The sequence below is a fragment of the Hypanus sabinus genome, chromosome 5 (assembly GCF_030144855.1).
Source record: "Hypanus sabinus isolate sHypSab1 chromosome 5, sHypSab1.hap1, whole genome shotgun sequence".
In the NCBI taxonomy this organism is placed as follows: domain Eukaryota; kingdom Metazoa; phylum Chordata; class Chondrichthyes; order Myliobatiformes; family Dasyatidae; genus Hypanus; species Hypanus sabinus.
The window spans coordinates 155,234,342-155,259,129 of NC_082710.1; the positions used below are offsets into that span (position 1 = coordinate 155,234,342).

A 24,788-nucleotide genomic window follows, 5' to 3' on the forward strand; every position below is an offset into this window, starting at 1 on the left:
AAAGGAGATACCCAAAAAAAGTGGAATCCATGATTAAGGATCCCCATCACCCAGGACATGCCCTCTTCTCTTTGCTACCATCGAGGAGGTGGAACAGGAAACTGTAGGCACACATTGAGCATTTCAGGAACAGCCTGTTCCCTCCATCTGCTTTTAATTTATATATATTGTAATTTACAGTTTGTTTTTATTTATTACAGTGTACTGCTGCAACAAATAACACATTTCTTGACACATGCCAGTGATGTTAAACCTGATTCTGATTGTATGAAGTGTTTTGCTACCAAAGAGGATCTGCCAATTCAGTTAATCTGTTTAAATCACACTGGAGTCATTCCACACTCTCCTCAGAGCTTACAGCCCCTCGCTTTTGTCTGGAAACTTAATATATTCATTCCATTTAATTCTCTGGGTATTGACACTGGCACTTGGTCTCCCCTTTCTTTCTGAACAACAGAGCCAGACTCTGTGCCCAAGACCTGGACACTGTGACTTACCCCTGGCAGGTCATTGTCACTCAACAGTATCCAAAACAGTACTATTAATATTGAGTGGACAGCCACACATATACTATATTAACTGCCTATTCCTTTTACCTTCTCTTGACAGTCACCCAACTGCCTGCTCCTGTAGCATAGGTGCGACTACCTCCCTGTGGCTTCAAGCTATCACCTCCTCATTCTACTGGAGATCATCCAGCTCTAGCTCCAGATCCTCATGATGTGTAAGGAGCTGCAGCTGCATGCACTTCACGCAGATGTAGCAATCAGGGAGTCTGGAGGGCTCCCAGGTGGGTCTCCCACATCTTGCAAGGCACACTACTGCCTTGGGATCCATTCTTACTAATCTAGTTGGTCACTGATAAAGAATGAAAGAGAAACCTGTCAAAATATCAGCCCAGCCTCAGCCTCTTGAGCCAAAGCCTTAGCTTCCCACTCCAAAAATTGCAGCTGCCACAATTGGTGCTCCACTTAAACCTCATTTTTTTTTAAATTGGCCCTTGCCAAGTGCCTAATAATTTTAGCAAACACTCCTCCCAGTATTTGAGTCTGGGTCCTCCCAGATACAGCTTGACTAACTTGAACTGGTCTTACCTCCTCGGGAACCATTCTCGAAGTCCCAGGAATTCTAATCCTTTCCCTTTACACCACTTCTTTGGACAGTTTCTCATCTTGAGATTACTACCTTTGAAGTCCTCCGGTTTCATTTCCTCAGAGCTCCCTACATTCTGTTTGGAAGTCCTCATCTTTTTTTATATAAATCTATTTCATTAGTACAGGTACATGCTACAGCAAATGCCTTGTCCCCCTGCTCGACAGTTCATTTAAGACTCCCTTGACCACGGCACCTGGGTCACAACCATTCTGAAGTCTAAATCAGAATAGAATGTGCCGGAAATGCTCAACAGGTTAGGGACACCTGTGGAATGATCAAAGACCCTCCAAAGAATTCTAACAAGCTTTTGGATCTTAAAAGAATAACTTTCTCTCTTTATATACACTACTGTTATCATCTCAGATTTTGAGCATTACTGGTTTCTTTTTTTTGGGTATAACAGAGGCATAAACGTCTGACCTTTCCAGAACTAAGAGGATGTCCTTCTTCAAAGAAAGTGGCTTCCCTTCCTCTACCATCAACGTTGCCCTCAACCACATCTCCTCTCACCCCTTCCTCCGGCCACCCAACCAGGGATAGTGTTCCTCTGTCCTCACCTACCACCCCACCAACCTCTGCTTCCAGCACACAATTCAGAACTTCTGCCTTCTCCAATGGGATTCCCACCACCAAGCACATCTTTCCCTCACCCCCCCCACTTACTTCTTTCCGCAGGGATCACTGCTTACGTAACTCCCTTGTCTACTTGTCCCTCCCCATTGATCTCCCTCCTGACACTTACCCTTGCAAGAGGAACAACTGCTACACCTCCTCCCTCACTTCCATTCAGGGCCCCAAACAGACCTTCCAGGTGAGGCAACACTTCACCTGTGAGTCTGTTGCGGTCATTTACGGTATCTTGTGTAAAAGGGCCTTTTTACACATATATCTTGCCTTTTATATGTGTGGCCTCCTGCATATCAGTAAGATCTGACACGGAGTGGGAGACTGCTTCGCCAAGCATCTATGCTCTGTCCGCCAGAAAAAGTGGGGTCTCCCAGTGGCCACTCATTTTAGTTCCCATTCCCATTCTGACATGCCAGTCTATGGTCTCCTCAATGAGGCCACACTCAGGTTGGAGGAGCAACACCTTATATTCTGTCTGGGTGGCCTGCAACCTGATGGCATGAACATCGATTTCTCAAACTTACATAATGCCCCCCTCTTCTCCTTCACCATTCTCCTTTCCCATTTCTCTCTCGTCTTATCTAACCATCACCTCCCTTTGTGCTCCAACCCCTTTTGTTTCTTGCATGGTCTTCTGTCCTCTCCTATCAGATTCCCCCCTTTTCAAACCATGTATCTCATTCACCAATCAATTTCCCAACTCTTTACTTCACCCAACCCCCCCCCCACTCCCATTTCACCTATTACCTTGTGGTTCTTCCTCCCCTCCCTCCACTTTCTTCCTCTGACTCATCCTCTCCCCACCCCCCCCCAGTCTTGATGAAGGACCTCTGCCCCAAAACATTGACTAAACTGATTCCCAGAGATGCTGCCTAGCCTGCTGAGTTTAGCATTTTGTGTGTGACCTTGCATCTTACTGGTTACCTTACAACTGAATCTCCTGTCACTACTGTCCTCAGTTCTTTCTCCCCTATTCAACAAAGCCAGCTGTCATAACATAAATAGTCTACGACTGCTTTCCCTGATAAGCCATCAAAAATGCTTATCTGTTAGATTCCAAATTTGCTTGACACGTGGAAACTGAAGGAAAATAAAACAAGGTCTAAGTACACTCTACATTTATCTAAAGATAAAACAATGTCCTAGGTGTAGGACAAGGCCTCTCTGCTGCCAATATCCTAGTAAATGACCTTAGGCTCATACAGGAAAATGAGGTCTTAGACAGGAGCTGCACAGAGGTACTCACCCCTGGATTACAGGAGAAGTCAGGAGAAGGAAAAGAAATGGGCAGCCAGTGCAGAGTACACCTGTCACCCCTGTGCTCGTTCCCGTCAATAATAATTATACTGTTTGGGGGGGCTGGGGAAGAAGGGAAACAACCCATCACACCATGTATGACACTGTGGCTCAGAAATGAAGTGAGGGAGAAGAGGACTGCAATAGTGCTAGGGGATTCCGTAATTAGAGTAGACTTGAGATCCTACGGATGTGAGAGAAATATTTGATGGTATGTTGCCTTCCAGGTGCCAGGGTCAGGGATGTCTTGGACTGTATCTACACCATTCTAAAGGAGGGGTGAGCAGCCAGAGGTCTTGGAAAATTGACCAATGACATAGGTGGAAAAAGAGAAGAGGTCCTAAAAAGAGAATTCAGGGAGTTAGATAGAAAGCTGAAAAGCAGGACCCCAGGGCAGTAATCTCTGGATTGCTGCCTGTGTCACACATCAGTAAAAGGTAAGAATGGGATAATTTGGCAGATGAATGCTTAACTAGGAATTGGTGTACGAGGCAAGGTTTCACATTTCTGGATCATTGAGATCTCTTCTGGGGAAGGTATGACCTGTACAAAAGGGAGGGTTTAAAAGCTGAATCTGAGGGGGACCAATATCCAAGTGGACAGGTTTGCTAAATCTCTTGGGGAGGGATTAAACTAATTTGGTAGACAAATGGGAAACAGAGTGATAGGGCAGAGGATGTGGCATTGGCACACAAGATGCAGTGTGCAGTGATTGTCAGGAAAGATAAATAAGTGGTAGGGCCAAATTGTAATCAGTGAGATGAATTGCAATGAGATGGACCAATTCAATATCACAGAATGCATCCTGAAATTAGGGCCATACTTAACTCCCTCTGAAATATAGCCAATGAACTGGCCTCAACTGTTTCCTGCGGCAGAGAATTCCACAGATTCACCACTCTCTGTGTGAAGAAGTTTTTCCTTATCTCGGTCCAAAAAGGCTTCCCCTTTATCCTTAAACTGTGACCCCTCGTTCTGGACATTCCCCATCATCAGGAACAATCTTCCTGCATTGAGCCTCTCAAATCCCTTTAGAATTTTATATGTTTCAATAAGATCCCCCCTCAATCTTCTCAATTCCAATCTAAATTTCAATCTTCTAAATGAGGTAAGACACACTGGTCTATAACTTCTTGTGCTATCTCTACTCCCTTTCTTGAATAAAGGAACAACATCTGCAACCCTCCAATCCTCCAGAACCACTCCCGTCCTCATTGATGAAGCAAAGATCATCGCCAGAGGCTCAGCAATATCCTCCCTCACCTCCCACAGTAGCCTGGGATACACCTCATCCAGTCCCTGCGACATACCCAACTGGATGTTTTCCAAAAGCTCCAGCACAGCTTCCTTCTTAATATCTACATGCTCAAGCTTTTCAGTCTAATGAAAATCATCACTATAATCACCAAGATAATTTTCCATAGTGGATATTGAAGTAATGTATTCATTCAGTACCTCTGCTATTTCCTCCAGTTCCATACACACTTTCCCACTGTCACACTTGATAGGTCCTAGTCTTTCATGTTTTATCCTCCTGGTCTTTACATACTTGTAGAACACCTTGGGGTTTTCCTACATCCTGCCCGCCAAGGTCTTCTCATGGCCCCTTCTGGCTCTCCTAATTTCCTTCTTAAGCCCCTTCCTAATAGCCTTATAATCTTCTAGATCTGTAACATTGCTTAGCTCTCTGAACCTTTTGTAAGCTTTTCTTACCTTATTGACTAGATTTATTACAGCCTTTGTACACCACGGTTCCTGTCCTCTGCCATAAATTCCCTGTTTCATTGGACCGTACCTATACAGATCTCCACACAAATATCCCCTGAACATTTGCCACATCTCTTCGGTACTTTACCCTGAGAACATCTGTTCCCAATTTAAGCTTCCAATTTTCTGCCTAATAGCCTCATAATTCCCCTTACTCCAGTTAAACACTTTTCTAACTTGTCTGTTCCTATCTCTCTCCAATGCAATGGTAAGGGAGATAGAATTATGATCACTATCTCGAAAATGCTCTCCCACTGAGAGGTCTGACACCTGACCAGGTTCATTTTCCAACACCAAATCAAGTACAGTCTCTCCTTTTGTAGGCTTATCTACATACTGTGTCAAGAAACCTTACTGAACACACCTAACAAACTCCACCCCATCTAAACCCATTGCTCTAGGGAGATGCCAATCAATAATTGGGAAATTAAAATCTCCCATCATGACAACTCTGTTATTTTTACACTTATCGAGGATCTCTTTACCTATCTGCTCTTCCAATATCCCTGTTACTATTCAGCAGCCTATGAAAAACACCCAGTAACATTATTGACCCCTTCCTGTTCCTAACCTCCACCCATAGAGACTCCATAGATAATCCCTCCATGGCGTCTGTCTTTTCTGCAGCCGTGACACTCTGATCAACAGTGCCAAGGCCCCACCTATTTTGCCTCCCTCCCTGTCCTTTCTGAAACATCTAAAATCCGGCACTTGAAGTAACCATTCCTGTCCTTGAACCATCCAAGTCACCACATCATATCTCCAAGTACTGATCCATGCCCTAAGCTCATCCGCTTTGTTCACAACACTCCTTGCGTTAAAATAGACACATCTCAAACGTTCAGTTTGAGAGCGTCCCTTCTCTATCACCTGTCTATCCTCTCTCTCACATTGTCTATAAGCTTACTCTATTTGTGAGCCAACCTACTTTTCCCCAGTGCGGTTCCCACCCCCAACAATTCTAGTTTAAACTCTCCCCAGTGGCCTCAACAAACCTCCCCACCAGGATATTGGTCCCCCTGGGATTCAAGTGCAACCCATCCTATTTGTACAGGTCGCACCTGCCCCAAAGGACGTCCCAATGATCCAGTAATCTGAATCCCTGCCCCCTGCTCCAATCCTTCAGCCATGCATTTATCTTCCACCTCATTCTATTCCTATTCTATCGCATGGCACATGCAGTAATCCTGAGAATACTACCTTTGCAGTCCTGCTTCTCAACATCCTTCCCAACTCCCTGTACTCTTTTTTTCAGGACCTCGTCCCTTTTCCTACCCACGTCATTGGTACCAATATGTACCATGACCTCTGGTTGTTCTCCCTCCCACTGCAAAATATCTTGGACGCGATTTGAAATATCCTGGACCCTGGCACCTGGGAGGCAAGCTACCATCCGAGTTTCTTTCCTGCGTCCACAGAATCACCTGTCTGACCCCCAAACTATAGAGTTCCCTATCACTACTGCCTTCCTCTTCCCTTCCTTACTCTTCTGAGCCACAGGGCCAGACTCTGTGCCAGAGGCACGACCACTGTTGCTTCCCCCAGGTAGGCTGTCCCCACCAACAGTATTCAAACAGGAGCATATATTGTCAAGGGGTACAGCCACAGGGGTACTCTCTAGTACCTGACTCTTCCCCTTCCCCCTCCTGACTGTGACCTACTTGTTTGAAACCCATGGCCCCGGTGTGACCACCTGCCTGTAATTCCTCTCTGTCACCTCCTCGCTCTCCCTGACCAGACGAAGGTCATCAAGCTGCATCTCCTGTTCCCTAACTCGGTCCCTCAGGAGCTGCAGCTCTACACACCGGGTGCAGATATGGCCGTTCAGGAGGCTGGGAGACTCCAGGACTTTCCACATCTGACACCGAGCACAGAAAACTGGTCTCACACACATACATCCCCCTTTCCGCAATTAGCACAGGTAGACCTACCTCGCCTCGTCCCGTTACCCCTAAGCTCTTTAAATCAAAGCCTTACCACTCTGCTGGCTCTCACTCCGCTGCCAGCTCCAAATCCTGCCCGCTGGATATGGCAGTCTTTTTTTTTACAGCAGCAGTAATTTCCATCAGGATAAAAAAAAATTTATCTTATATGGAATAAGGTAGATGATCTTGCATGGCAGTAAGAGATTGGTAGGTGCAGTTGAAGTCAGCAGTTTACATACACCATAGCCAAATACATTTAAACTCATTTTTTCACAATTCCTGCCATTTAATCCTAGAAAACATTCCCTGTCTTAGGTAAGTTAGGATCACTATTTTAAGAATGTGAAATGTCAGAATAATAGTAGAGAGAATGATTTATTTCAGCTTTTATTTTGTTTATTACATTCCCAATGGGTTAGAAGTTTACATACACCTTGTTAGAATTAGGTTTTGGGTAGCCTTCCATAAGCTTCTCATGAGTAATTTTTCCAACAATTGTTTACAGACAGATTATTTCACTTTTAGTTGACTATATCACAATTCCAGTGGGTCAGAAGTTTACAAACAAAATCAAAAGAAATCAGCCAGGACCTCAGAAAAAAAAATTGTGGACCTCCACAAGTCTGGTGCATCCTTGGGAGCAATTTCCAAACACCTGAAGGTACCACGTTCATCTGTACAAACAATAGTATGCAAGTATAAACACCATGAGACCATGCAGCCGTCATACCGCTCAGGAAGGAGACGAATTCTGACTCCTTGAGATGAACGTACTTTGGTGCAAAAAGTGCAAATCAATTCCAGAACAACAGCAAAGGACCTTGTGAAGATGCTGGAGGAAACGGGTAGACGAGAATCTATATCCACAGTAAAACGAGTCCTATATCGACATAACCTGAAAGGCTGCTCATCAAGGAAGAAGCCACTGCTCCAAAACCGGCATAAAAAAGCCAGGCTACAGTTTGCAATTGCACATGGGGACAAAGATCTTATTTTTTGGAGAAATATCCTCTGGTCTGATGAAACAAAAATTGAACTGTTTGGCCAGAATGACCATCATTATGTTTGGAGGAAAAAAGGGTGAGGCTTGCAAGCCGAAGAACACCAGCACAACCGTGAAGCATGGAGATGGCAGCATCATGTTGTGGGGGTGCTTTGCTGCAAAAGGGACTGGTGCACTTCACAAAATAGAAGGCATCATGAGGAAGGAAAATTATGCAGAAATATTGATGCAACATCTCAAGACATCAGTCAGGAAGTTAAATCTCGGTCGTAAATGGGTCTTCCAAATGGACAACGACCCCAAGCATACCTCCAAAGTTGTGGCAAAATTGATTAAGGACAACAAAGTCAAGGTACTGGAGTGGCCATCACAAAGCCCTGACCTCAATCCGATAGAAAATTTGTGGGCAGAACTTAAAAAGCATGTGTGAGCAAGGAGGCTTACAAACCTGACTCAGTTACACCAGTTCTGTCTGGAGGAATGGAACAAAATTCCAGCAACTTATTGTGAGAAGCTTGTGGAAGGCTACCCAAAACGTTTGACCCAAGTTAAACAATTTAAAGGCAATGCTACCAAATACTAATAAAGTGTATGTAAACTTCTAACCCACTGGGAATGTGATGAAAGAAATAAAAGCTGAAATAAATCATTCTCTCTGCTATTATTCTGACATTTCACATTCTTAAAATGAAGTAGTGATCCTAACCGACCTAAGACAAGGAATGTTTTCTAGGATTAAATGTTAGGAATTGTGAAAAACTGACTTTAAATGTATTTGGCTACAGTGTATGTAAACTTTAGACTTCAACTGTATATTGTTGTGGGCATCACTGAATTGTGGCTGAAATAGCTGGGAGCTTTACATCCAAGGATATACAATACAGTATATTGAAAAGACAGGCAGGTAAGCAGAGGGGGTGGGGTGGCTCTGTAGGTAAAAATTAAATCAAATCCTTAGAAAGACATAGGATTGAAAGGTGTAGAACCCTTGAAAGTAGAGTTGAGAAACCGCAAGTGTAAAGACACAAACATCAGGAATTGTGCAAATGCTGGAACTGAAAAGCAACACACACAAAATGCTGGAAGAACACAGCAGGCCAGATAGTATATATGGAAAAGAGTGAGCAGTCAATGTTTTGGGCCTTGTAAAAAGGGCAATGGGAAATTTCAACATGCAATTAGATTGGTATGATCAGGTTGACACTGGAACCCAACAGAGAATTTATATCAAGTCTACAGAATAGCATTTTAGAGCAGCTTGTGGTTGAGCCCACCAGGGAAAAGACAATTCTGGATTGGGAGTTGTGTCATGAACTCAATTTTATTAGGGATCGTAAAGGACCACTTAGGCAGCAGTGATCATAAATGAACCCACCTGCAGTCTGAGAGGGAGAAGCTAAAGTCAGATATATCAGTATTATAGTGGAGGGAAGGAAATTACAAAACCACAAAAGAGGAGCAGGCCAAAGTTGATTGGAAGGGGACACTAGCAGGGATGATGGCAGAGCACCAATGGCTGGAGTTTTTGGGACAATTAGGAAGGTGTAGGATAGATATATATCCCAAAGAAGAATTCTAAAGGATGACCAAAAATAAAAACAAAAGAGAGGGCATATAATCGAGCAAAAATTAGTGGGAAGTTTGAGGAGTGGGAAACTTTTAAAAACCAACAGGAGGAAACTGGAAAGCCATAATGAGGGAAAAAATGAAGCTAGCCAATAACATCAAAGAGGATACAAAGTTTTTTTCCAGATACATAAAGAGTAAAAGAAAGGTGAGAGTAGATATCAGACTGCTGGCAAATACCACTAGAAAAGTAGTACTGGGGGACGAGGAAATGGCGGATGAATCAAGTAAGTATTTTGCATCAGTCTTTACTGTGGTAAATACTAGCAGTATGCCAGAAATGTCAGGGGGCAGAAATGTGTGAATTTGATATTACTAGGGAGAAGGTTCCTGGACTAAATGGTCTACACCAAATGTTTCTGAAAGAGGTGGCTGAAGAGATTTTGGAGGCATTAGTAATGACCTTTCAAGAATCAAGGGATTCTGGCATGGTTCCAGAGAACTGGAAAATTGCAAAAGTCACCCCATTCCTCAAAATGGGAGGGAGGCAGTCAAGAGGAAATTATAGGCCAAGTTACCCTAACCGCAGTGGTTGGGAAGATTGTCAAGAATCAGGTTTCAGGGTACTTGAAGGAACATGATAAAATAAGCCAAGGTCAGCATCGTTTCCTTGAGGGAAAATCTGTTGTAATTATTTTAGGAAGTAATAGGCAGGACAGACAAAGGAGAGTTGTCAAAGGATGTTGCTTACTTGGATTTCAGAAGATCTTTCACAAGCTGCTGAATGTGAGGCTGCTTAACAAAATCAGAATCCATGGTATTACAGGAAATAATACCTGATTGGGTGGAGGGGAAGGGGTAAAGAAAAGAGTTGAGAAATTGATTGCTGAAAGAGATACAGGGCTGGAGAAGGTTTAGTCTGATAGGAGAGGACAGAAGGTCTTGAAAGAAAAAAAAGGGGCAGGAGCACCAGAGGGAGGTAATGGGTAGGTAAGGAGATAAGGTGAAAGAGGGGAAAGGGTATAGTGAATGGTGAAGGGAGGGGTGGGCATTACCGGAGGTTCTAGAAATCTATGTTCATACCATCAGGTTGGAGGCTACCCAAATGGAATACAATGTGTTGTTGCTCCAACCTAAGTGTGGCCTCATCACGACAGTGGAGGAGGCCATGGATGGACATACCAGAATGGGAAGTGGAATTAAATAGGTGGCCACTGGAAGATCCTGCTTTTTCTGGCTCGGCAAAGTAGTCTCCCAATCTCAATGGCTCACCACACAGCGTTAGACCACCTGGATAACACAAACACCTATGTCGGGATGCTGTTCATCGACTATAGCTCAGCACTTAATACCATCATTTGCACAATCCCGATTAAGAAGTTGCAGAACCTTGGCCTCTGTACCTCCCTCTGCAATTGGATCCTTGCCTTCCTAACCAGAAGACCACAGTCTGTGCAGATTGGTGATAACATATTCTCCTCACTGATGATCAACACTGGCGTACCTCAAAGGTGTGTACTTAGCCCACTGCTCTACCCTCTATATACACATGACTCTGTGGCTAGGCATAGCTCAAATACCATCTACAAATTCGCTAACAATACAACCATTGTTGGGAGAATCTCAGGTGGTGACGAGAGTGTGTACAGGAGTGAAATATGCCAACTAGTGGAGTGGTGCCCCAGCAACAACCTGGCACTCAACGTCAGTAAGACGTAAGAGCTGATTGTGAACCTCAGGAAGGGCAAGATGAAGGAACACTTACCAATCCTCATAGAGGGATCAGAAATGAAGAGAGTGAGCAGTTTCAAGTTCCTGGGTGTCAAGATCTCTGAGGATCTAATCTGGTCCCAACATATCAATGTAGTTATAAAAAAGGCAAGACAGCGGCTATACTTCATTAGAAGTTTGAAGAGATTTGGTATGTCAACAAATACACTCAAAAACTTCTATAGTTGTACAGTGGAGAGTTCTGACAGGCTGCATCACTGTCTGGTATGGAATGGCTACTGCACAGGACCGATAGCAGCTGCAAAAAGGAGTAAATCTAGTCAGTTCCATCCTGGGTACTAGCCTACAAAATACCCAGGACATCTTCAAGGACCGGTGTCTCAGAAAAGCAGCGTCCATTATTAAAGACCTCCAGCACCCAGGGGCATGTCCTTTTCTCACTGTTACCGTCAGGTAGGAGGTACAGAAGCCTGAAGACACATACTCAATGATTCAGGGACAGTTTCTTTCCCTCTGCCATCTGATTCCTAAATGGACATTGAATCTTTGGACACCACCTTACTTTTTACAGTATTTCTGTGTTTGCAATTTTAAAAAATGTATTCAATATATTATACTGTAATTGTAATACTTGTTATTCTTATTTTATTTATTTTTTTCCCTGCTAGATTACGTATTGCATTGAACTGCTGCTGCTAAGGTAACAAATTTCACGTCACATGTCAGTGATAATAAACCTGATTCTGATTCTACATCGGTCTCACCAATATACAAGAGGCTACACCGGGAGTACTGGACACAGTATACAACCCTACAAACTCAAAGGCGAAATACTCCCTCACCTGGAAGGACTGTTTGGGGCCCTGAAGGTAGTGAGGGAGGTGGTGTAGGGGCAGGTGTAGCATTTGTTCCGCTTGCAAGGATAAGTGCCAGGAGGGAGATCAGTGGGAGGGACAAATGGACAAGGGAGTTGCGTAGAGAGCGATTCCTACAAAGTACTCCTGGTGTGGCCTCTTGTAGATCGGTGAGACCTGACATCAACTGGGAGATCGCTTTGCTGAGCACCTACGTTCTGTCCAGCAGAAAAAAAACCAGAATCTCCCAGAGGCCACCCATTTTAATTCCACTTCCCATTCCGACATGTCCATCCATGGCCTCCTCTACTGTGATGATAAGGCCATACTCAGGTTGGAGGAGCAACCCCTTATATTCCATCTGTGTACACTCCCAGCTGGTGGCATGAACATCGAATTTTCGAACTACTGGTTATTCCCCCCCCCATTCCCCATCTCCTTCCTCTGGTGCTCCTCCCCACTTTTCTTTCTTCCATGGCCTTATATCCTCTCCTATCAGATTCCACCTTCTCCAGCCCTTTATCTCTTACACCAATCGACTTCCCAACTATTTCCTTAACCCCCCTCCCCAGTTTCACCTATCACCCTGTGTTTCTCTTTTCCCTTCCCCCACCCTCTAAACCTGACTCCTGATTTTTTTTCTCCAGTCCTGCCGAAGGGTCTTGGGCCAAAACATCGACTGTACTCTTTTCCATAGATGCTGCCTGGCCTGTTGAGTTCCTCTGAGGAATTGAGGATATAAAAAAATCATTTTGAACCTATATAACCTCTGCCTAAAAGAATAGTTGGGATTGAATAGGAATTTTTTAACTGAAGGTAGACTCTGCCTTCAGCAGTCAGCTAAACAGGCTTATACCAGTTCTCCATGGATTGCAGAGAGACACTGAGAGTTTGATAACATTGTACATTGTACCCTCATTTGAGCAGGAGTAGGAGGGCTCACCAGTAAAGACAGGAAGGAACATCCAGCTGTAATTAAGTCAGGGCCTAGCAAAGGGAATAACTGATGAGGACTGGACAGCACATCCATCTGAAATTAAGCCTTGATCTAGTAGAATCTCTTACCTGTAACTAAGTTTCCATCAACAGATTTGGTGGGCATACCAGTTCAAATAACATCTTGCAACAGTAATGTATGGGGCTTACTATGTATAAATATACAGCTGTAACCTGAGGGATCAGGCCTACTTGTCGGACTGTGACAACTGGGTCTCAAACTCTTGCAGGAGGGTGCACAATAGACTGCGTTAATTATAAGAAGCTGGTCTCTTGAGTTTTATTCAGATTCGACTTTAATACCTCCAGCATTTTGTGTATGTTACTTAGATTTCCAGCATCTGCAGATTTTCTTGTTTGTCTTGATAGAGAATTAGTTGATTAGCAGGAGGCAAAGAGTGGGAATAAATGGAGCCTTTTCTGTTGGCTACTTGTGACTAGTGGTGTTCTGCAGTGGTCAGGGTTGTGACTGCTACTTTTTAATGTTATATATCAATGTGTTTGATGATGAAATTGATGATCAGGATTGCAGGCAATACAAAGACAGTGGAGTTGCAGATAGTGTTGAGGAATCAGGGAGGGATTGAGGCTTATGATATGATGAGTATTTGATGGCTCTCGGCCAGTACTCACCGGAATTTAGAAGAATGAGGGTATCTCATTGAAACCAAAAGTTTAAAACGAGTCATGAATAAACATTAATTGGAAGGTTTCTACAACTTGTAAGTAAATTGTGAACATAGCAGATACCTTGATTTCGTTGTTTCTTTTGCAGAATCCACCATGCAACATGAGAAATTGAAGATACCACCAGTCCTATGATTGCTGCACCAACAATTAAATAATCTGCCCAGATAAAGCCTGCAATTGAAACATACAGATCATGAAATATATAACAGAGCACTAGAAAAAATGAACGTAAAAGCTCCAATATTAGTTTCAAGACAAGTTCCACAATAGTCCTTAGGGATGGCCACCTGCTGCCCATTTCTAATGTGGTTTTAAATTCCCAGTTGTTAATTCAACAAGCAGGTAGTGTTACGCCTGCAGCCCCCTCCTTTCTTTCTGAGAATCGCAGGATCGCTATTGATTTGGGTCAGGAGACCCAGGAAATGAGAGAGAGACGTTCGGAATGTCTTGACCCCCCCCCCAGCGATATAAAAGCTACAGGAAACGGCCATTGTATTACAATACTGTGCTACGTGGAAGCCCTCAGGAAAAGTGGGCTGGTTGAGGGAGGGATTGCATCACCCCCAACCTGATCGACATCTGAGACCCTGTGAGTCAGGATAAAAGAGGGTCTGTGGGAACAGCCCCTCAGACGCACCAGACGAAACGCTAGTGATCCCGTAATAGTGGAAGCCGGTGGGAGGAGGCCATGTGCATTCAGTTCCATTTACCCCGGAACCGGTGGCTTTTACCGGTGGGAGAATGGCTTTCAGCTAACAATGGGGAAACCAACTCCCGACTCTCGAAGGATTGACATCATAAATGGACTGGGCAAGTTTTAACCCATCTTTCTCTCAAACCAAAATGCTGCATCTTGAACGAACTAACAGTGACTTTTATATTTCCATCAGACAATACATTATCCCCTAGACAACAATAGAGCTATTTCTTATTATTATTATAGCCACGCTTTTAGATTTAGTATTGACGACGTATATTATCTGTATGTTTGCATTGATATTATTTTCTGTATTTTTATCAATAAATACTGTCAAAATAGTACCATCAGACTTCAACGGACCCCTCTATCTTTGCTGGTAAGTGACCCAGTTATGGGGTTCGTAACAACTTGGGATTCTCGTCTCGGGATTTGATACCAAATTGGGAGGCCAGTGAATCGGGATTGTAAGTCCAAACTTGGATCTGGTTACACGGGTAGCCAGACGGGAAACCAGCAAAGATGGACGTGGGTGAATTTATAGAAAACCCGACTCTGGAGGCGCTAGAGGCGGCCACCAAATCAGACTTGATAAATTTGGCGAAGGGGTTAAACCTCGCAGAGGTGAGATTGTCAATGAAAAAGCGGGAGGTGCGAAGGGCAATAACTCAGTATTATTTTGGGAAGAATGTGTTTGCAGCTGAGGTGTTGGAAAATATCCCTGAAAAGGTACCAGCTAGTGGGACGGCTCAGTTAGAGTTGGAGAAATTAAGGTTGGAACATGCAATTAAGGTAAAGCAGCAGGAAAGAGCTGAGAGGGAGAAAGAAAGGGAGCATGCGCTCCAGCTAAAGGAGTTAGAGGTGAAACGGGAGAGGGAAAGAGCTGAGAAACAAAGACAGCATGAAATTCAGTTAAAACAGCTGGAAGCAGCTAAGAAAGAGAGGGAAAGAGCTGAGGAACAAAGAGAGCATGAAATTCAGTTAAAACCGCTGGAAGCAGCTGAGAAAGAGAAGGAGAGAGAGTATGGGGAGGCAGAGAAAAAAGGAAACATGACTTGGAGATGGAGAAGTTACGGCAAGAGCCACGAGTTCCGGGGTCAGACCGAGAGGAGCGGTTCAATGTTAGTCGAGAGTTGAAGTTGGTACCTCCGTTTGAGGAGACGGATATTGATAGTTATTTCTTGCTTTTTGAAAAGGTGGCAGTGAATCAGAAGTGGCCCAGAGATCAGTGGGTGGCGCTGTTACAAAGTGTATTAAAAGGGAAGGCACAGTGGGCATATACGGCGTTGGCCATGGAGGAGGGAGAGGAGGAGAGTTATGACAAAGTAAAGGCGGCCATTCTCTAGAGTTATGAGCTAGTACCTGAAGTGTATAGACAAAAGTTCAGAACTTTAAAGAAAGGGTGGAATCAGATGTATACCGAGTTTGCCTATGAGAAGGGTGTGCTCTTAGACCGTTGGTGCACAGCAGAGATAGCGGAGGAGGATTATTGTCGTCTCAGGGAGTTAATTCTGATTGAGGAATTTAAAGGTTGTGTTTCGGAGGATATCCAGATGTATTTGAATGAGAAGCCGAATAAGTCCATCTCAGAATTTGCTAGGTTCGCAGATGAATATGCCCTAACCCAAAAGACAAAGTTTTCCTCGAATAAAAGCTCCCAGAGAGACCATGGGAACGATCAAGAAAGCCCGCCGGCTGAGGCTGAGGTCCCGCCGGGAGCTAGTGGTAAGGTTGAGGGGGAAAGGCCAGACGGCCAGAGATTTCCGGGCTTGACCTGTTTTAATTGTGGAAAGGGGGGGCATATTGCATCTAGGTGCTTTGCTCCGAGGAAAGAGAAAGGAAAAGGGAAAGCAGCAGTCCCTTTCGGATGTGCCGTGGTAATCAGTAAATCAACAAGAGAGCCCCAGGTAGACAGAGTACGAGAAGGGTCTGAGACTTGTCTGTCAAACGGAACTGTGTCTGTGAGGAAGGGAGACATACCAGTTCCAGTACGGATCTGGAGAGATACGGGGGCTGAGCTATCATTGATCAGCAGTAAGGTACTAGAGTTTGGTCGCAAGACGGGAACGGTAGCTGTGAAAGGAATAAGCAAAGGGACGGAAATGGTGCCCTTACATAGGGTCATTATGGATTGTGAGCTGGTGTCTGGACCAGTTGAAATAGGGGTGCGATCAGACTTCCCGAGAACTGACGCGGACGTCCTTCTTGGTAACGATTTAGCAGGTGGTAAGGTTTGGTCAGCAATGACGAAGACAAGCCGGCTGGTGAGTGTTGCGGCCCCGCCCCTAGATTCCAAGATCTATCCCGCATGCACGATCACTCGCAGCACGTCGAGAGAGGCAGCTGAGAAAGGGAGCAGTTTAAATCCGGCCAGTTTTGAATTGGCCAAGATGTTTTTACCGACCCTGTACCACGTGGGTTTAGAGGGTGGTAAAACGAAGAGTAGTAAAGTGAAAGAGAGTAAGGGAGAGGAGGTAGACCTGCCCTTAGCGAGGAGAAAAGTTCTAGAGGCAGAAGATAAAGATGAGAAACAGATAGAGCTGTTAAAAGGTCCAGGGTTGGACATGGATGATCTGTCTGGTTTGGCAGAACTGTTTGAAGAAGTTGAAAATGCTAGAGGTGTTCCCGATAATGAAATGAGGGCAGTCCTAGATGAAGAGGGTGCCCTTACCTTGAAGAAGTCTGCTGGGTTGGCAGATGAGGTTGTTTCAGCCCGCGGGGTTGAGTTTACTCCGAAAGGGAGTTGCCCGAGAGTAGCTGGGAGAATCAGGGGAATTTAGAATTTGGACCAGGTACGGGTATTGAAAGCCTGAAAGAGGCAAATGTCCCGTTTGAGTGTGTCCAAGATGTGGATGCACGTGGTACTGAACCTAGTAATGGAGCTCAGAACAAGTCTGAGGTATTTGATTCAGTGGAACGAGATGGCCGTCCTTGTGGGTCAGATAGACTTGGTTCAGTGAAGAAAGGGTTAACCTTGGTCATAGTAGGAAGTGAGAATTCCCAGGTGTTTGTGCTTGACGGTGTGTTAAAAGTTAATGCGGAGACCAAAAGTGGGGAGATAAATATTATTGTTGAAGGAAACGGGAAATATGTAGTTCCCAAATCAAATGAAGAAAATTTAAAGCCTGCGGATTGCTTACAGATTGAGTTGGAAGATGACGGGGCCCCCCATGCTATTGTTATTCCAGAGTGGGGTGTGAAAAGGCAGAATTTGAAATGCTGCTTGAACAAAGAGTTCGAACTGAAAACTAATAGCCTGAAGGGTCCTGAAGAGAGGGCTAGCAACCTGTGCAAAATTAAAGAATTGGGTGGAAATTCTGAAGATGGTCTAAGTTTGGGACACGGTGTTGATAAAATAACTCCTATGAAAGAAGCGGGCGAGAGCCTATTTCACCAGGGTACCCAAGCTCCCCATGTGGGAACTAACCGGAAAAGAGGCGACGGTTAATGAGGACGCCATTTTAAATAGCAAAAGCCGGTTTTACGGGATTTCGACAAAGCACGTGAATAATAAAGACAACCCCATGGAAGCCTGCCTGTTAAGTTTGAAAGCAACAGAAAGATGAGTATTTGTATGAACTTTTGTAGTATACACGTAAGCTAAGATCCTTAGTTTTTGTTTGCTGAAGGAAAGAAATAAAGATAGGTGGTTATTAAATTGAAGTCTAATGCTACAAGAATTTAGTAAGGTACAAGATGTTAAGATATTAAAGGAAGTGACACTGTAATAGTTAACTGTTTAGATGCTGAATTGAATGTTTAGCTGTATTACTCTGTAGTGAAAAGGAAGAGCTTTATTCTAAAATCCTGTAAGACTCTGTACTACTTCGTTTTCACTGCTGGAGAAAACGCTTTGAAGAAAGGGGGTGTTACGCCTGCAGCCCCCTCCTTTTTGAGAATCGCAGGATCGCTATTGATTTGGGACAGGAGACCCAGGAAATGAGAGAGAGACGTGCGGAATGTCTTGACCCCCCCCCCCCCCAGCGATATAAAAGCTACAGGAAATGGCCATTGTCTCTTCGAGACAGACTTGTGTATTACAATACTGTGCCACGTGGAAGCCCTCAGGCAAAGTGGGCTGGTTGAGGGAGGGATTGCATCACCCCCAACCTGATCGACATCTGAGACCCTGTGAGTCAGGATAAAAGAGGGTCTGTGGGAACAGCCCCTCAGACGCACCAGACGAAAAGCTAGCGATCCCGTAATAGTGGAAGCCGGTGGGAGGAGGCCACGTGCATTCAGTTCCATTTACCCTGGAACCGGTGGCTTTTACCATGGGAGAATGGCTTTCAGCTAACAACGGGGAAACCAACTCCCAACGACTCTCGAAGGATTGACATCATAAACGGACTGGGCAAGTTTTAACCCGTCTTTCTCTCAAACCAAAACGCTGCAGCTTGAACAAACTAAGAGTGACTTTTATATTTCCATCGGACAATACATTATCCCCTAGACAACGATAGAGCTATTTCTTATTGATTATTATTATACCCGCGCTTTTAGATTTAGTATTGACGACGTATATTATCTGTATGTTTGCATTGATATTATTTTGTGTATTTTTATCAATAAATACTGTTAAAGTAGTATCATCAGACTTCAACGAACCCCTCTATCTTTGCTGGTAAGTGACCCATTTACAGGGTTCGTAACAGTAGAAACAATCACCAAGTTGTCATGGGAGGGAAAAACACATGGCCTATTCAGTGATGCCTACAAAAACTGAAAAAAATCAGTTGACTGAGCAGAATGTACTAGTGATTTCATGTGGGGACGGGGTGGGGGATAAGGGGGGGGGGGGGGTAAAAGAAACATTACTTCAAACACAACCCTGAGTATGGCTTGGATCCACAATGCATTAGACTTCAGAAAGTGCAATATCATAAAATTTAACAGCTTCAATAGTGCGGCTTCAACTAGTTGAAGAATCAAGGCTTCAATAGCCACTAGTAAGTAATTTCTCTCACCTCCTTCCTCCTCATTCTGAGTGTAACTTTGACAAGACATGAGAGACTGCAGATGCAGCAATCTGGTGAGAAATAGACAATTTCAAGTCAAGACCCTTAATCTTGGATGAATGGAGGAGAGGGAAATAGCTGATATAAAATGGAGGGGTGGGACCAGCTCAGAGAGAGCAGACAAGTGATATGGATCCAAGCAAAAAATATAGATGAGTTAAGTAGGGAACAATGGGTGGAAATAGCGAGAGGCTAGGAGGTAACAAAGGGCTATGGATAATGAAATCTGATAGGAAAGGAAGGTACAACCATACAAGCTTGACTAGAGCAGTGGGAGGAGAGTGCGAGTGATGGCAAATGCAGTAATTGGGAGAGCCGAAAGAAATTAGGTGACAGGGAGAGCTGGTATTAAGTGTGTGTAAGAGGAACTGACTAGATCAGAAGAGAGAAAGGGATGAATGTAGCAGGTTACTGGAAATTAGAGAATTTAGTGTTCATGCTGTAGGTTGTAGGCAAAGATCCTCCAGCAATTAATTTCTAACTTATAACTGACAATTCCATTTAATAAGCTCTGTAGTCTGAAGAGCCTTGCTAATGTTCATTTTCATTTAGCCTTTAAAGTTACTGGAAAAACTTTTAAAGTTAGTTGGCTGTCTCTGCAACAATGCAACTTTCACATTCCTGCATTAGAAGTCATTCAAAAGCAGAAAGTCAAAATCTATTCTCAAGATATTATCCATAAACCATACCATATATAATCAGTGTATATTTTTCCTGGACAATGCGGTCAGTTGAATTTGCAATACAAGTATATGTTCCACAGTCATTTTTCAAAGCGCTTGGGATAACAAGTCTTCTGTTATTATCCACTAGCTGGTAACGTTGGGGTATTTCTTTTCCATCTTTCTGCCATTGGTACTCAAGAATACATCTAGCGATCTCACAGCTCAACTGGATAGTGGAACTAGCGATGTTGGAATTGCTCCTTGTCAGGTTGTTTGTCAGTTTACCTAGAGGAGAAACATAGGAACATAGAACTTATTTTATTGTGGCACTGTTCTTCAGCCCACCGTGATACCAAATTAAACAATTCCCTTCTGCCTGCATATGGTGATTATTCCTCAGTTCCCTCCCTGTTCAGGTATCTGTCTAAATGCCTCTTTAACCTTTGCCATCAAATCTAGTTTCTCCACCTCCCAGCACATTCCAGGTACCAAGCTGAAAAAAACTTGCTAATAAATCTTCAGAGTTCTACTCTTTCGCCTTAAACCTATGCTCGCTAGTATTTGACTTGTCTACCCTAAGAAAGTCCCTAAGCAGTGGGGCTCATTACTAACAATGATGAGAAGGCCTACAGAGAGGAGTTGAAAGAGCTCGAGACCTGCTGCCAGGCAAATAACCTCTTCCTTAATGACAACAAAACAAATAAAATGCTTATTGACTTCAGGAGGACTCGCACCACTCACGTACCCCGCTGTTTCATCAGTAGCACAGTGGCGGAAACTACAAGCAGTTTCAAACTCCCAGGAGTGCACATCACATACAACCTCTCATGGTCCAAGAACACATGTCAGGAAAGCTCACCAGCACCTCTGATTTCTGAGGAGTCCGAAGTGAGCTAGACTTTGTACATCCACACTCACGTAATTCTATGGATGCAAAGTGGACAGCATCCTACCAAGCTGCATCACACACAAATGCTGGACCTGATGAAGGGACTCGGCCTGAAACTTCGACTGTTTACCCTTTTCCATAGCTGCTGCCCAGCCTGCTGAGTTCCTCCAGCATTTTGTGAGTGTTATGTGGATTTCCAGCATTTGATTTTCTCATGTTTGTACTAACAAGCTACATCACTGCTTGGTATGGAAAATGTACCATGACAGGCAGGAAGGTTCTACAACGGGTAGCCAAAAAATGCTCAACGCATCACTGGCACCAGCCTACCCACCATCAAGGACATATATACAGAAAGGTGCTGGAAAACATCATGAAGAATCCCACACGCCCCTCTCATAAACTGTTTAATCCCACTTCCATCAAGGAGGAGGCTACGTGATATTTATGCCAGGACCTTGTTGGCTCCATATATCTCGAGAGATGATGGTGTGACACTTTTCTGATGGTTCTTGTAGTCGTAGACTTGGGGTTATATGCACTAAGAATAATTTGAGCTGCCTTAATGACTATCGCCCAGTAGCACTCACATCAACAGTGATGAAATGCTTTGAGAGGTTGGTCATGACTAGACTGAACTCCTGCCTCAGCAAGGACCTGGACCCATTGCAATTTGCCTATAGGTCAATGGCAGATGCAATCTCAATGGCTCTCCACATGGCTTTAGACCACCTGGACAACACGGACCCCTACGTCAGGATGCTTTTCATCGATTATAGCTCAGCATCTAATACCATCATTCCCACCTTCCTAACTGAGAAGTTGCAGAACCTGGACCTCTATACCTCCCTCTGAAATTGGATCCTCGGCCTCCGAACTGCAAGACCACAATCTGTATGGATTGGTGATAACATAACCTCCTCGCTGACGATCAACACTGGCGCAGCTCAAAGGATGTATGCTTAGCTCACCGGTCTACTCTGTATATACACAGGACTGTGTGGCTAGGCATAGCACAAATACAATGTATAAATTTGCTGACGATACAACCATTGTTGGTAGAATTTCAGGTGGTGATGAGGGGGCGTACAGGAGTGAGATATGCCAATTAGTGGAGTGGTGCCCCAGCAACAACCTGGCACTCAACATCAAGAAGATGAAAGAGCTGACTGTGAACTTCAGGAAGGGTAAGATGAAGGAACACATACCAATCCTCATAGACAGATCAGAAGTGGAGAGAGTGAGCAGCTTCAAGTTCCTGGGTGTCAAGATGTCTGAGGATCTTACCTGGTCCCACCATATCGATGTAGTTATAAAGAAGGTAGAACAGCGGCAATACTTCATTAGGAGTTTGAAGAGATTTGGCATGTCAACAAATACACTCAAAAACTTCTATAGTTGTACCATGGAGAGCATTCTGACAGGTTGCATCACTGTCTGGTATGGAGGGGCTACTGTACAGGACCAAAAGAAGCTGCAGAAGGTTGTAAATCTAGTCAGCTCCATCTTGGGTACTAGCCTACAAAGTACCCAGGACATCTTTAAGGAGCAGTGTCTCAGAAAGGCAGTGTCCATTATTAAGGACCTCCAGCACCCACAACATGCCTTTTTCTCACTGTTACCATCAGGTAGGAGGTACAGAAGCCTGAAGGCACACACTCAGTGATTCAGGAACAGCTTCTTCCCCTCTGCCAACCGATTCCTAAATGGTCATTGAATCTTTGGACACTACCTCACTTTTTGTTAAATGTATAGTATTTGTATTTTTGCACGTTTAAAAAAAACTATTCAATATATGTATCCGTAATTGAATTACTTGTTTGTTTAATTATTATTATTATTTTTTTCTCTCTGCTAGATTATGTATTGCATTGAACTGCTGTTAACACGTCACATGCCGGTGATAATAAACCTGATTCTGATTCTTTCTAGAGTGGCTGTACAGCTCCATTCTAGAGTCACAGTGGTTGCAGGTGAAGGAGGAAGGTGCGCTGGGTGATGCAGATCTGGCTTTTCTTGTTGATAGATTGTTGATCCTTTTATCTCAACACGTTGTACACCACTTTTGTTTGCAGCCCTCCATGCTGTCCAGTCTTCAACTGGTTCCTCCCATGTGTTGAGGTTGATGCATGCTAACTTCATATCATGCTTGCAGACATCTCTGTAGCAGAGGCATGGTCTTCCTCGTGGGCAATAGCTGTCGCTCAGCTCGCCATGCATCACATCCTTGGGAATGCGCCCCTGGTCAATCCATTTGACTTGGCCCAACCATCTGAGGCATCTGTGGCTGAGTAGTGTGTGGAGGTAGAATTGCTGGAGGTGTCAGCCCACTGCAGAACCTCTGTGATGGTGATTCTGTTTTGCCAAAAGATGTGCAAGCTGCACCTGAGGCAGTGAAGGTGTAACGAGTTTAGCCTCTTCTCTTGACTGATGTATTACTTCCAAGCCTTGCTGGGGTAGAGGAGTTTGCTGTTCACCTCTGCTTCGAGGGACGGGGAGCTAATGATGGTCTACCCAATTCAGGTGAAGGAGTCGACTACATCAAGACAGCAACCATCAATGGTGATGTTTGAGGAGATTATGCACCCTGGGCCATGATGTTTGTCTTCTTCAGACTGATGGTTAACTCAAACTCCTTGCCAACATGGGTGAAACGGTTAATCATTTGTTGGAGTCTGCCTTCAGTGTGTGACATCAATGCTGCATCTTCTGCAAACAGCGTCTCGTGGATGAGGGCAGTCCTAACTTGGAGCGCAAGCAAGCAGTGTTGAGCAGCTTGCCATCAGCTCTTGTGCAAAGGTAGATGCCTTTAAAGCAGTCTGCGAAAGCAAAGTGAAGGAGCATGGAGAAGAAGATTCCAAAAACAGGCCACAACCTTGTTTCACTCCACTGCTCACTGGGAAAGCATTAGAAGTTGCTCCACTGAAGCATACAGTGTTGTGCATGTCCTCATGGAAGGATGATATGATGCTGCAAAGTCTTGCGGGCAGCCAATCTTTAGCAGGAGCTTGAATGACTACCCCATTTCTGCTGATGAGGTTGAACGCCTTGGTCAGATCAATGAGGTCCATGAACAGTGGCTTCTGCTGCTCTCAACACTTCTCCTGCAGCTGGTTCAGTGAGAAGACCATGTCCACTGAATCTGCACTGGGACTCTGGGTAGATTCTGAAATTGTGCCAAGACGATGCGGGTGAACAATTTCCCCACAATACTAAGGACAGAGATGCCACGGTAGATGTTACAATCACCTGTCACCCTTGTTTTTGTACAGTGTGACAATGTTGGCCTCTTGCATGTCTTGGGGACGTGGCCTTTCTCCCAGCAGAGACACAGAAGCTTGTGTAGATGATGCAGAAATGCAGAAAGCCAGGCTTCTGACTCTTCACGACGTCGGGGGGGGGGGGGGTGGAATTCCATCTTTCCCTGGGCTTCCCCCCCCCCCCCCACCCCGTGAGACAGTCAATGGCTTTGCTGAGCTCCTCCATAGATGGCAATGCAACAAGTTCTTCCATGATTGGGAAGTCAGGCAGTGCCTCCAAGGCAGCATTGGTCACCATGTTCTGGGTTGCATAGAGCTCCAGTACTCTACCCAATGTTCAAGCTGCTTGCACCAGTCTGTGATCACTACCCCACTGTTTGACTTCAATGGGGCCGATTTGATGGTTGAAGGGCCTGTTGCTCACTTGATGCTGTGAAACATTCCTCTTGCATTCCCACTGTCGGCAGCTGATTGGATCTTGCTGCACAAGTTCAGCCAGGATTTGTTTGCACAACGACATGCAGTTTGTTGTTCCTTGTTTCTAGCAGATCTGATATGTGTGTATGCTGGTGCAGGGGTTTTGCTTGTAGGCCTCAGTCATTTGTGCCATTTCTACTCAGTGTGCCCCATACCAGTCTGCATTCTTGCT

The 24,788-nt window shown here is 44.4% G+C and overlaps 1 protein-coding gene across 3 annotated transcripts in view; it reads right to left on the bottom strand.

The window, feature by feature from the left end:
• The window catches only part of LOC132394485 (uncharacterized), a 96,903-nt gene that overhangs the window by 24,893 nt on the left and 47,222 nt on the right, over window positions 1–24,788 (bottom strand). For 2 of the 3 annotated variants that reach the window (XM_059970696.1, XM_059970695.1), the window contains exons 3-4: window positions 20,015–20,275; window positions 13,671–13,781 (exon numbers count right to left, since the gene is read on the bottom strand). In XM_059970696.1, coding sequence (XP_059826679.1) covers window positions 13,671–13,781; window positions 20,015–20,275 — 372 coding nt within the window. The remainder of the gene's footprint in view (window positions 1–13,670; window positions 13,782–20,014; window positions 20,276–24,788) is intronic. The other variant, XM_059970697.1, reaches the window with a different exon arrangement.